At 38.5% G+C, this 12,707-nt stretch overlaps 1 protein-coding gene across 1 annotated transcript in view; it reads right to left on the bottom strand.

Moving 5' to 3' along the window:
- Window positions 1–8,279: 8,279 nt before the first annotated feature.
- Window positions 8,280–12,707, bottom strand: part of LOC103922145 — a 115,445-nt gene continuing 111,017 nt past the window's right edge. Inside the window, 3 exon segments of the mRNA XM_009330235.1 lie at window positions 8,280–8,682; window positions 8,684–8,774; window positions 8,777–8,795. Coding sequence (XP_009328510.1) covers window positions 8,280–8,682; window positions 8,684–8,774; window positions 8,777–8,795 — 513 coding nt within the window.

A 12,707-nucleotide genomic window follows, 5' to 3' on the forward strand; every position in this document is an offset into this window, starting at 1 on the left:
TTTGCTGAATTTGTAAGTAACCAATTTGCACCATTTATGAGGGTATTGTTTTGAAATGTCCACAGAATTCCATTTGTCTTTTCTCTTGGGAGCTGGAAATCAAATCATTCTAGTCTGAAACAGTAACATAAAATAAAAATTTTATTTATGTGTACTTCTAACTTCAAACATTCAACTACGTGAGACCCCAGTCTGCATCGTCCCCTATGTTTTAGCATACACAGCATGAAATAAACAGAAATCCTAAAATAGGTTTTGAAATAGTGAGTAGCATTCTTCCCTTAGGTTCACTGGGTAGAATTTCAGTAACTTCTTCTAAATTTCTGTGAACCTAACTGTAGTCAGAACTCTGCAAAAGCATACTGTGGTGAAAATCCAAGGCTTTATTTTCATTTGCATCATTTCACAGTGTGAAGTAGCCCTAAAAAAGTTTCATTTCATTTTAAGTGAATCTGACATGAGTACAATGGCATTCTGTATCAGCTGAGTGTAAGGGAAAATCAGGTCACTGGCTTGTTAACCCACTGTATCTTCTTACTCCAGGAATATCAGTTAAGAATATTGCTTGCATTTGTAATGCATAAAGTTTGTGGAAAAAAGAAATCTATTGACTGTGCTAAAGTTTGTTATCTTTGTCATGGCTTAATAGCAGCAATGACAACAAAATAAATGCTGTAAAGGTTGCAACACCTAACACGTGCAAGGAAGCCTTTTTGGGTTGGTGTGTTACATATAATTAACACTATTTTTGTGTAGTGAAGCCATCATCAAGACCATTAAGTGTTTTTCCATAGTTAAACATTAAGGGTTCAATTTCCTTGCCTAAATAAGCATCCATTGCCATTTGAGATGTTATAAGGTACCTGAAATGTCCACACAGTGTGGTAGGATTACACAGGAACCTTTGCCTTTTGTAGGAGTATCTAGAGGCTCAGCAGTTTACCCACAAACATCTTCATGCTGTAATCAGTTAGGTGTAGGCATCCAAATCAAGCCCTAACTAAAACTAGCATGAAACAAGATGGACTGTAATGTACATTAAGGAAATTTAAGGGGAAAGAAACATAAATGGAAAATTTGTTTAATGAAGGATGTAAACTATTTGCTACATTGCTACTGACTGTTTGCTTTAGCCACAATAGTTGGGATTCAGTTTGTCAAAAAATCACACACACATACATTTCTCTATGTAGATAGGTATGCAAGCCACTTACACTTAATAGAATCATAGAATTTCTCAAGTTGAAAGGGACCCATAAAGATCACTGCATTCAGTGCTAACTTGCCCATAGATAGAAACCCAATACATTTTGAAACCTCCTTAGGTCTTATGTGCAAGATATGGATTCTCTGCAGGTCTCATCTGCCAGCCCTAAGCATCTATCTCGGATTCTCTGTATCTCACATGGTATGAAAATGCCTATATATGTGCACCTAAATCAAGCCTTCAGTCAGTATGATCAATGTTATCTTGAAAGCTGCTCATGTCACCCTAAATTAGGCACCTTCTTTTGGTCAGCTGAATAGCTCTTAAGCTCCATTACCTATACTGATTAGGTGCTTTATTAACTTGTCCACATATGTATGTTTAGTGACATCTGAGATCTGCACAAGTCTGGCAGATATGACACAAGACTGCAGGAGACCTGCCCTCTCTGGAAACACAGATGTAATATACGTGGGACAGTCTCAGGTAAAGAAGATGGCACTGGATGTCTATGTTTAGACAACTGATCTGAATGCACATGTACAGATTTATATTACAGTTAAATGACTTAATTTTGAATCCCATCTAGCATATGCTTCTAAGTTATTCACAGACGTATAAACAAACCATTCATTGAAATATGCTTGCATCATTCTCTTCCTCAGAATGCAGGTCACGAAGAACCTTATTTAAAATTAAAGGTAGGAACGTTTCTGTTCATATCTTCACTAGAGAACGTGACTTCCACAAGTACCTTTTTGCACAATTTATTTCTTTCTTTGTTTATTTTCCTTTCCTGCCTTTAAAATTGTGGATGTTTTCAGCCCCTTTTCAATTAACTTCATCACAAAAAAAGTTTATGTAACTATCCTCAGTTGATTTACTTTTTAATCTCTTCTGGCTGTATATTATTGTATTACTGGGCACAGAGATGTTTACGGGTTCTCAGGTCCAGATGTGTCTCATCATGTTCCCAAACCACATCACTCTTCCTACCCTGTAGTTAGGCTTCTACATAAAGCAAATCTGTCAAAGCAAACTGAATGAGAGGTGTCACATGTACACATAGATTCCTGACCTTGATGAATAGGGACTGCCCTGAGATTTTACCAGAGCACTTGCCAGCATGTGAGTTTATTTTCAGCTTCATTTTATAATGAATGGATTGAGATCTGCCTATGGCAACCATATCTGATCCCAGTATTGTTACACTACAAATACTTTGAATTTCTGTAGCATCATTTTTGTGAAATGTATAGAGCTGCTCCAGTCATACTTTGGAAAAAAAAAAAAAACAGAATATTTTTCTGTGTATGCAAAACTTAAACTGTGTGCAGAAATAAAAAGTAGTTTTAGTATGGTAATCATACAGTAATATTAATCAGTAAAGGAGTCTACCATCAAGGAAAAGATCAGGCACAGTTTGCTTTCACATGTCAAGAGAGAACACCTAGAAAAATAAATGGAATTTTACCTCAAGAGGGCAAAAAAATGTCAAGAGTTTTTGTTTGCTTTCAGAGAAACACAAAAAAGCTGAAGAAAATATTTTTTCTTTTTTTTCAGCAAAATCTGATTGCATCAATTTGGAGGGAGGGAGAAAGAGATTTTTTAAAAGTATATTTCAGCCTGAAATATGAAGAGAGAAAGAAAGCTGTAATATTCATAGAGATTTTCTAACCTTAACCTCAAGCTAAAGCCTTCAGGACTTGCTCAATAATGGTGACAGCACATGATTCATTTCACTTATTTCATCTTGCCAAGGACAATTGTACAAAGACAGGGAAAAAAAAGCAGTCTGTGCCTTTTCTTGTCTATTTCATAGGTGGCTTCAAAGTTAAATCTTTTTAGCCATATCCTGCAGCTGAAAATGCTTAGGAAACAAAATAAAACTTAATAATAGTTAATTTTTTTGCTATAGAAATAGTAGGAATTGGAAAAGTGCGAGAAATCACATTAAAAGCTTTTGTTTTTATTTAATAACATTAGAATCATAGAATCATGGAATCATTAAGGTTGGAAAAGACCTCTAAGATCATCGAGTCCAACTGTCAACCCAACACCACCATGCCCACTAAACCATGTCACTAAGCGCCTCATCTACTCGTCTTTTAAATACCTCCAGGGATGGTGACTCAACCACTTCCCTGGGCAGCCTGTTCCAATGTTTAACCACTCTTTCAGTAATGAGATTTTTCCTCATGTCCAATCTAACCCTCCCCTGGCACAACTTGAGGCCATTTCCTCTCATCCTATCACTACTGACTTGGGAGAAGAAACCGACGCCCACCTCGCTACAACCTCCTTTCAGGGAGTTGTAGAGAGCGATGAGGTCTCCCCTCAGCCTCCTTTTCTCCAGGCTAAACAACCCCAGTTCCCTCAGCCACTCCTCATAAGACTTGTTCTCCAGACCCCTCACCAGCTTCGTTGCCCTTCTCTGGACATGCTCTAACACCTCAACGTCCTTCTTGTAGTGAGGGGCCCAAAACTGAACACAGTATTCGAGGTGCAACCTCACCAGTGCCACGTACATTAGTCACAGTGTACAGTAATTCAAGTGGATGTTAAATGGTTGCATGTTATTTTATAGTTTTTTGAATCATAGTATAAATAAGTGAATCTTCATGAGGGTATTTTTTCAAGCATCATTATACAGACATTTTGTGATACTTGGTACATAACTTCGAATCCTTTAGCTTACCTCCAGTAAAATTATTCATGGCTCGGACTCACCTGTGCCAGCGCTATATTCTTATCATTACTGAAGCATGAGAATAACTTTCCTTTCTTATGCATTTGTTCTCATAATGCTGCTGTACTGAAAGAAGTAAATAATTATCCCAAGTTTACAACTAGGAAATTGCGTTAGAGAAATATCAAAGCCTTAAGCCTACAATGACTTAGACATCGTAGACAGAATATTGGAAGGTGTCTTAATGCCTAAGAGCCTCCTTGACCCAAGATTAAGTCTTTCTTAATGTGGTACTTACAGAGAATGAGTGAAATTGGATTACTCACCTTTTGGAAAATTAGACCTTTGAATATGCAGTTTTTCATTTGAAAGGGGGGTAGGAGAAAAAGAAAAGGGAAAAAAAAAAAAACCACAAAAACCAAACCAAGATTTTCTTAATGTTATTTTGCAGCTCTATTAACTTCCAAATATCTTTCAGGGATTCAGTAAAATTCTACTCATCTTTGATGTCAACAAAAACAATTTCATCACTAGCAGGCATTCTTCAAACCCACAATGTACAGTGCTATCATAGAATGTGAGACAAAGGATATAAGTCACTAGCGATAGGACGGGAGGAAATGGCCTCAAGTTGCGCCAGGGGAGGTTTAGATTGGATGTGAGGAAAAATGTCTTTACTGAAAGAGTGGTGAAACATTGGAAGAGGCTGCCCAGGGAAATGGTTGAGTCCCCATCCCTGGAGGTATTTAAAAGACGTGTAGGTGAGGCACTTAGGGACATGGTTTAGTGGGCATGGTGGTGTTGGGTTGACAGTTGGACTCGATGATCTTGGAGGTCTCTTCCAACCTTAATGATTCTATGATTCTATGATTCTATGATTCTAAGTAATAGGACTCTTTCAGGTTTCTGAAATACCTACAGATACTGATCATATCTTCAGCTTAATCTTCTTGGTTCTTTGCAGAATCCACATGGAAATATAAAAAGCAATATGTTGTACTAGAAAAAAACCCAACAGACACTGTTAAAATAGCTTTGCCTGATGCACACCTGTGCTTTCTGAAATAGAAGTTCTTCCAACAAAAATGACATTGGCAACACATAATTGCACAGTATGACCTTGTATCAAAACACGGTTTACCCTCAAACATTGAGGTGATTTCTCCAATGATTTTTGTTTCTTCTAAACTTATGTTTAATTATTTGTCTGTGGTAGCTATTTAAGAAGTCGATCATTGGCATGTAAGCAGTGTTATAGGCGAGTCAGAGGTTTAACAGTCCCCTGCTGTGCATTCTAAATGGATAGGGGATTACAGACGTTCAAGAGCAGCCCTTTTTTGCATATATTTTGAAATGTTTCTTGAAAATTGATCATTCCAGAGCAAGCACAACTATGCGAAGATAAGAAACAAGCTGTCCCACATTATGCAAATTCCCACCCAAGTCAGAGAATGTCACTTCACTTCTGGAGTTGAGAGGGTTTGCACATTTGAACTTCACAGAGTTCAGCTCAGCTGTCTGTCCTTTTCTTTCCTCCTTAGTAATTATTCTTAGCAGTGGCATTGTAACTCTGAGATACATGTGAACAAGTGCATACAAAATCAATCTTCACTGAGGCTTTCTCTGGATTTTTTTTCTCTTTCTATTCCTCCCACTAATGAGTAGTTACAACGTTTAAATGTGCTTATGTGTGGGGTTCAACTCAGTCATTTTTAGAGGTTAAGGAGCCATTTAAAATACAGGCCATGGCAAACGAGTCCTGTGACTGAAACAAGCTCTTCTCAGTACAATTTCTGTTCAGTGTTGTTCTAATTGTGGAAAAAATAAACACATCTGTAAAGTAGGAAAACTTTCTTTTACTGACAGCAGGACTAGTATTTACAATGCCTGATGCATAGGCATTGTACAAACATAAAATGACACTGTTTTATTTTAAAATATTTTTAAATCCAAAGAAATAAATGGGAGGAGAGCTGAAGTCTAGTTTTGATAACAAATTGCAAATACACTTCAGCAAGACATTACGGTCCACAAAACGTACATGGAAAAGCCTGATAGTGATAGAACAGCTTGCCTTCACCCACCTTGGTGAAAAAAAAATCAGATTGAACTCCACCAAAGTTCTGCAATGAAACAGGTATTTTTTGTTTTTTGGTTGTGCTGGTTTGTTTTGATTACTCTCCAGAAAGGTCTGTGTCCCTGAATGTTCGTTTAGGCCAAATATAGGGGTTTTTCACTGGAAAGATGAGAGACTGCAGCAGAGGTCAGTTTCTTCTGCTACAGAAAAGAAAAATGTAGGAAGTAAAAGGGGTGAGCGCCAAAGAGACAGCTGTGCTGTTCCTGTTGTACTACTACTGAAAAGACTATACACACCTTTCTTGCTCCACCTGTGGTGGCCAGACTGATTTTCTGGGGTACTAACACAAGCAAAGGGGGCGTTTAGTGACATAGTCTGCTATAGGTCTTCTGGTAAGTGCTAGCCTGAATCCTCCAGTGAAATTGTAACTTCAGTAAAGTCAGTGGGACCTTTCTCACTGACTTGCAGAGCAACAGAATTTCATGCATATTCTGAAGAGCTTGGCTTTGAGATGAAAAACAAACACTAACAAAACCAGGCAGGAATGAAGTTATTCTTTGTCTGACAATAACTCCTTTGTGTGGAACTGCCTCTACAGTAGAATAGGATGGAATAAAATAAAACAGAAGAAAACTGAATTATTTTGCTTTTCTCCTGCACCAGTTAACCAGGCTGAACACGTAGAGCTGGAAAAATCTGCACTGTCATAAAAACTGCACAGTACTTCATCGAGCTGCTTTTTGGAACATTTGCCCTCTATCAGGACAAATATTTTGGGAACATGATCATGGGATTTCAAGAGGGACTGGCTGAGCCAACAGTGGGCTTGGAGGCTATGTTAAAACATGTAATAGTCTACTCAGTCTTGAAAGGCTGCTATTAAAAATAGAGAAAGTAAAATGCAACATGAATATGGCAGATCTGAAGAACTGCCTGCATTTGTTTATAATTTAGTAAAATGCCTAATTTTATTAAGGTAAACACTGTTTACATTTTTTCTTTCCTGAGTGAGAAACATTTTCTCCTTTCAGATTTTTAACAATTAAGATTTCTCCCATATTTTCCTAATTCAGGGAGAATCTACTGAAGTGAAGATTTATATGTATGAAATTAGTACATATAAATACCCTGGAAAATTCCAGGGTTACTCAGTGAGATAAAGTAAAGGACTATTTTTACCTGATCGTTTATTTAAAAGAAGTAGAAGTCTTCAATTTCTTCTGTAGGTGACCTGCATGGTGAGGCAGTTAAATGAATAAAATTACAGAAAAATAAAATAATTTGAACTCACAAGTAAGACATTAAAGCAAAAGAATTTACAATGAGCAATCAAAACAAAAATCCATTATTTTTAATCTTCACTCCTATGTGTTATGCCATGAAATTACAAGCAATTAATTTAGCACATTAGCTTCTATGGAATCTTTATGAAAGTGTGGGGTTTTGGGTTTTTTCTTAGTTTTAACACTCAATGTTAGAATATAATTACAGTATTTTAATGTAATATCTCAAAATGCTTCAGTGTGCCATTCAAAAGATTAGCTTTATGGAAATAAAACCAGAGTTTACTTCAGATTTCACGACCAAGATTTTATAGGTCATTTATCCTGTGACATGTAAAGCCATCTTGGAGTAGTTTGGACAGTACCTTTGGTTACGATGACCAGTGGGTTTCCGAAATAATAGTTCTGGACCTTGAATATATTAAGAAAAATGTTGTCCTAATGGACAGCTGGGTGGCTTTTCTGCATTGTTATTTTATAACAGGCAGGAAGAAACTTCAGACCTGCCACTGTTAATTAAATGCATAAGATAGATGTGCCATCATTATTTTTTTGGTGGAAAGGATAGATATGAATTTAAAAGAAAGCAGTGTTCACATCTCTTCAAACAAAATCAAAGCCTTTAAAATTTCAGATGTAGCCAGAGTTTGAATAGAAGCATGGATGAAACTGATCCCATGAAGTCACAGGAAAATTCACAGAATCCACGACAGTCTTTCAGATTGCTACTCTTGTAAAGTGGCTGCAATGGAGACAATAGTTGTATACTGAATGCAGGAAAAGGTGGGAAAAATGTGGAAAGGGAAGACAGAGTTTGGAGTATTTGAAATGCTCACACAATGTTGCTGTAATTTGTGGAATGGTCTCATTGCATTTGCATGGGGTTAATAAGAAAACCAGTTAAAAAGTGAAAATCATTGACATCCTTAGAATCATAGAATCATAGAATCATAGAATCATTAAGGTTGGAAGAGACCTCCAAGATCATCGAGTCCAACCATCAACCCAACAACACCATGCCCACTAAACCATGTCCCTAAGCACCTCATCTACCCGTCCTTTAAATACTTCCAGGGATGGTGACTCAACCACTTCCCTGGGCAGCCTGTTCCAATGTTTAACTACTCTTTCAGTAAAGAAATTTTTCCTTACATCCAATCTAAACCTCCCCTGGCGCAACTTGAGGCCATTTCCTCTCGTCCTTTCGCCAGTTACTTGGGAGAAGAGACCGACACCCACCTCGCTACAACCTCCTTTCAGGTAGTTGTAGAGAGCAATGAGGTCTCCCCTCAGCCTCCTTTTCTCCAGGCTAAACAACCCCAGCTCCCTCAGCCGCTCCTCATAAGGCTTGTTCTCCAGACCCCTCACCAGCCTCGTTGCCCTTCTCTGGACACGTTCCAACATCTCAACATCCTTCTTGTAGTGAGGGGCCCAAAACTGAACACAGTATTCGAGGTGCGGCCGCACCAGTGCTGAGTACAGGGGCACTATCACTTCCCTGCTCCTGCTGGCCACACTATTTCTGATACAGGCCAGGATGCCGTTGGCCTTCTTGGCCGCCTGGGCACACTGTCGGCTCATGTTCAGCCGGCTGTCGACCAGTACCCCCAGGTCCTTTTCCGCCAGGCAGCTTTCCAGCCACTCTTCCCCAAGCCTGTAGCGCTGCATGGGGTTGTTGTGGCCGAAGTGCAGGACCCGGCACTTGGCCTTGTTGAATCTCATGCAGTTGGCCTTGGCCCATCGATCCAGCCTGTCCAGGTCCCTCTGCAGAGCCTTCCTACCCTCGAGCAGATCAACACTGCCGCCCAACTTGGTGTCGTCTGCAAACTTACTGAGGGTGCACTCGATCCCCTCATCCAGATCATTGATAAAGATATTAAACAGAACTGGCCCCAATACTGAGCCCTGGGGAACACCGCTCGTGACCGGCCGCCAACTGGATTGAACTCCATTTACCACAACTCTCTGGGCCCGGCCGTCCAGCCAGTTTTTGACCCAGCGCAGAGTCCACCTGTCTAAGCCGTGAGCCGCCAGCTTCTCCAGGAGAATGCTGTGGGAGACGGTGTCAAAGGCCTTACTGAAGTCCAGGTAGACCACATCCACAGCCTTTCCCTTGTCCACTAGGCGGGTCACCTGGTCATAGAAGGAGATCAGGTTGGTCAAGCAGGACCTGCCTCTCATGAATCCGTGCTGGCTGGGCCTGATGCCTTGGTTGTCCCGCACATGCCTTGTGAGCGCCCTCAAGATGAGCCGCTCCATGATCTTCCCCGGCACCGAGGTCAGGCTAACAGGCCTGTAGTTCCCCGGATCCTCCTTCCGGCCCTTCTTGTAGATGGGCGTCATATAGCACTTAAGCCTTATAGCACTCAAGGTTGTATATACTAGGGAGAAATATATGGTCAAATGCTGTCTCTTTCATATTCAGTGTATAAGGTTTGGGTCCACTTTAGCAAACTTAGAATAATGTTTATAAACTGCTACTAAAATCACTATTGCATCATTTCCCAAAGTATGCACAATGGCAAGAGAAATGTAGTTCCAGACGGTTACTTTTCTGGACTGTATAAATGCACTAAATGAATACTACAGACACAGATGTCAAGTCGGTGAGGGTTTCACATATTGCACAAGAACTGTTGAAATAATACTTCAAAGAAATAATTGAAGAACAAAATACCAGAAACAAAGGAAAACAAGTCAAAACAGAAATTGTGAGAACAGTAGCAGCAATATTGTTATGCAAACCATCTGTACTGATGATAACATTGAGATATCACTCAAAAGTAAATACTGAAATTACAGAACTGAGTAGTTCAGGTTTGAAGGACTGCACAATAATGATGAATGAAGCATTAGCCATTTCAGTCCTGCCTAAAGTGGATATACTACAACCAGGAGTTATTTCAAGACAGTTGGGATTTCCTTAAAGTTTTCAAAATCACAATAAACAAATACAGGTGATGAGAAGAATATCTTTTTCATATCCAAATAAAACCAAACAAATTCTGTCTTCCTTCTTCACTCCCTTCATTGTCTCAGCAGTACGTATTAATAATTTAAGAAATAGGATGTCTCAACAGAATTCCATTATGTTGTTGTGGTTTAACCTCAGCTGGCAACTGAGCACCACACAGCTGCTTGCTCACTCTGCACCCCCCCAGTAGGATGAGGGAGAGAATCAGAAGAGTAAAAGTGAGAAATTTGTGGATTAAGAACAGTTTAATAATCAAAATATAATAATAATAATAATAATAATATACAAAGCAAGTGATGAACAATGCAATTGCTCACCACCCGCTGACTGATACCCAGCCAGTCCCCAAGCAGTGGCCACCCCCGGCTGGCTTTACCCCAGTTTATATACTGAGCATGATGTCACATGGTATGGAATAACCCTTTGGCCAGTTTGGGTCAGCTGTCCCGGCTGTGCCCCCTCCCAGCTTCTTGTGCACCTCCAGCCTCCTCAGTCGGTAGAGCATGGGAAGCTGAAAAGTCCTTGACTAATGTAAGCACTACTTAGCAACAACTAAAAACATGGATGTGTTATCAACATTGTTCTCCTCCTAAATCCAAAACACAGCACTGTACCAGCTACTAGGAAGAAAATTAACTCTATCCCTGCTGAAACCAGGACATATATCAAGCCCCATTCATGCTGTGCACTGCACAAGCAATAAGGACAAATTTGACCAGCACGATACAATTTGTTGTCGATACAGTACAAACAAAAGAAATGAGACTGAATAGAGTGTTATGTAATTGTGGTTAGTCCTCATCCAGAGAGTTATCTCAGATATTTTTGTAACTGACTGATTATAACAAGTAGATATGCCTTAAAAAGGTATCTGTTCCAATTGCTCTTACAATTTTTAAACAAGTAAAAAGATCATATAAGGAAAAAATAAACACAAAACCTATACAACATGCATTTATGACAGCAGCAGTCTTAATCAAGACATGCCAGTCTTCTTTAAAATCCCCAATGCTTTCCTTGATTTTTCATTACTTGCTCCTCAAAGTATCCAAGCAATACCAGGAAATCTGTTTGTTCTTTAAACCTTACTGAAAAATATTTTAACTTCTTTCTTTCTCTCTTTGATATGGTGATTTCATAAAACCAGAAGACTGGAGTGAAAAAACATTCTTAGTTAAATATCATCATTACAGAAATGGTGGACTATGGAAACAAAAAAGGCGAGAGCCCTTGTAGAAAATCACAAAAATCAATACAATAAGGCACGAGGTTGGTTAAAATTCTTGAGTAAATAAAGCAAAAAGAAGTTGGACTGAAAAAATTTAAGACACTGAAATTTGTATTTCACTGAGAACTGTCTCTGTCACACACAAAATCTTCAGATCTTTAAATATCAGAGGAGTGTTTTGATTTCTGTTTTGATTTCTAATTCCTGGTTCCTACACTTTTTTTTTTAAAAGAAGAGAGTCATAAAATGAGGTTGTGATTTTAGTTTTTGAAATCCTCAACATTTTCTCCTGCCTACAAGAAGAGAGAAAAGGGGGAAAAGCCAATTTTTAAAAGGAAAATAATTAGTGTCTGTAGTTGCTCTCCTTATATTAGTTCTCCAAGTGTATGTGATCTTGAGAATATCCAATACAGTTATACAATTTTTGTGAAGCAGAAAGGGGAAAATTCTGCACTTGTAAAAATCCTGAAAATAAAAAGACAAATGATAAATGACCTGTAAGTTAAGGAGAGGTTCAGCCACCTTTTTGATGAGGAGTATGAGCTCATTTCATTTGTCCAGATGATTTAATTGCACATTATTTGCTGAGGTATGAAACTGTGCTGGACTGGAAATTTGTTGTTTATTTTTCCAGCAGAAACACAGGTGTATCAGAAGAAAATAAGGTACCAAAAATGAACACATTTCCTAGAAATCTTTAATAAACCATATATTAATATAAAAGGAAATGGAAAATATATTAGAATACAGAATTTAAATAAAGTCATACACACATGTTTATAAAACAAAAGTGGAATCTGTATATATAAGAGCTGAGACACTGAGTAAGGTAAGCTTTTTTTAGTGCTAACCCTCATGCTATTTTATGAAAGAAAATCATCAACAGCTAAGAGAAGTGTTAATCTACTGGTGTTGATGTCTGCCCTGAGGTACTTTTCACGTCTCAGTGATTGATTCTATGATGTTATGAATTAATCTGCAGTGTCAGTTGTCTATTCCTATTTTTCTCTGTTATGATGACATTCCTCTTAGCACAGCGTCCACTTACTTCCTGATGAATTTCTGCTTGTTCTTTTTCCAATAAAGACTCAGCATTTTGCAATGTGTACTAGTGCTAAGAAACATTTTCTGAGACTGGGTGCTCAGGACTACAGCTGAAAAAAAGATAATCAATGTGTCACTGCTGCAAATACAGAATTTAGAAATCTGCATACAACGTTACTCTGAAATCTGGGCTCTCTAGCAAAAA

This window comes from Pygoscelis adeliae, unplaced genomic scaffold, assembly GCF_000699105.1.
Source record: "Pygoscelis adeliae isolate BGI_AS28 unplaced genomic scaffold, ASM69910v1 Scaffold37, whole genome shotgun sequence".
NCBI lineage: Eukaryota > Metazoa > Chordata > Aves > Sphenisciformes > Spheniscidae > Pygoscelis > Pygoscelis adeliae.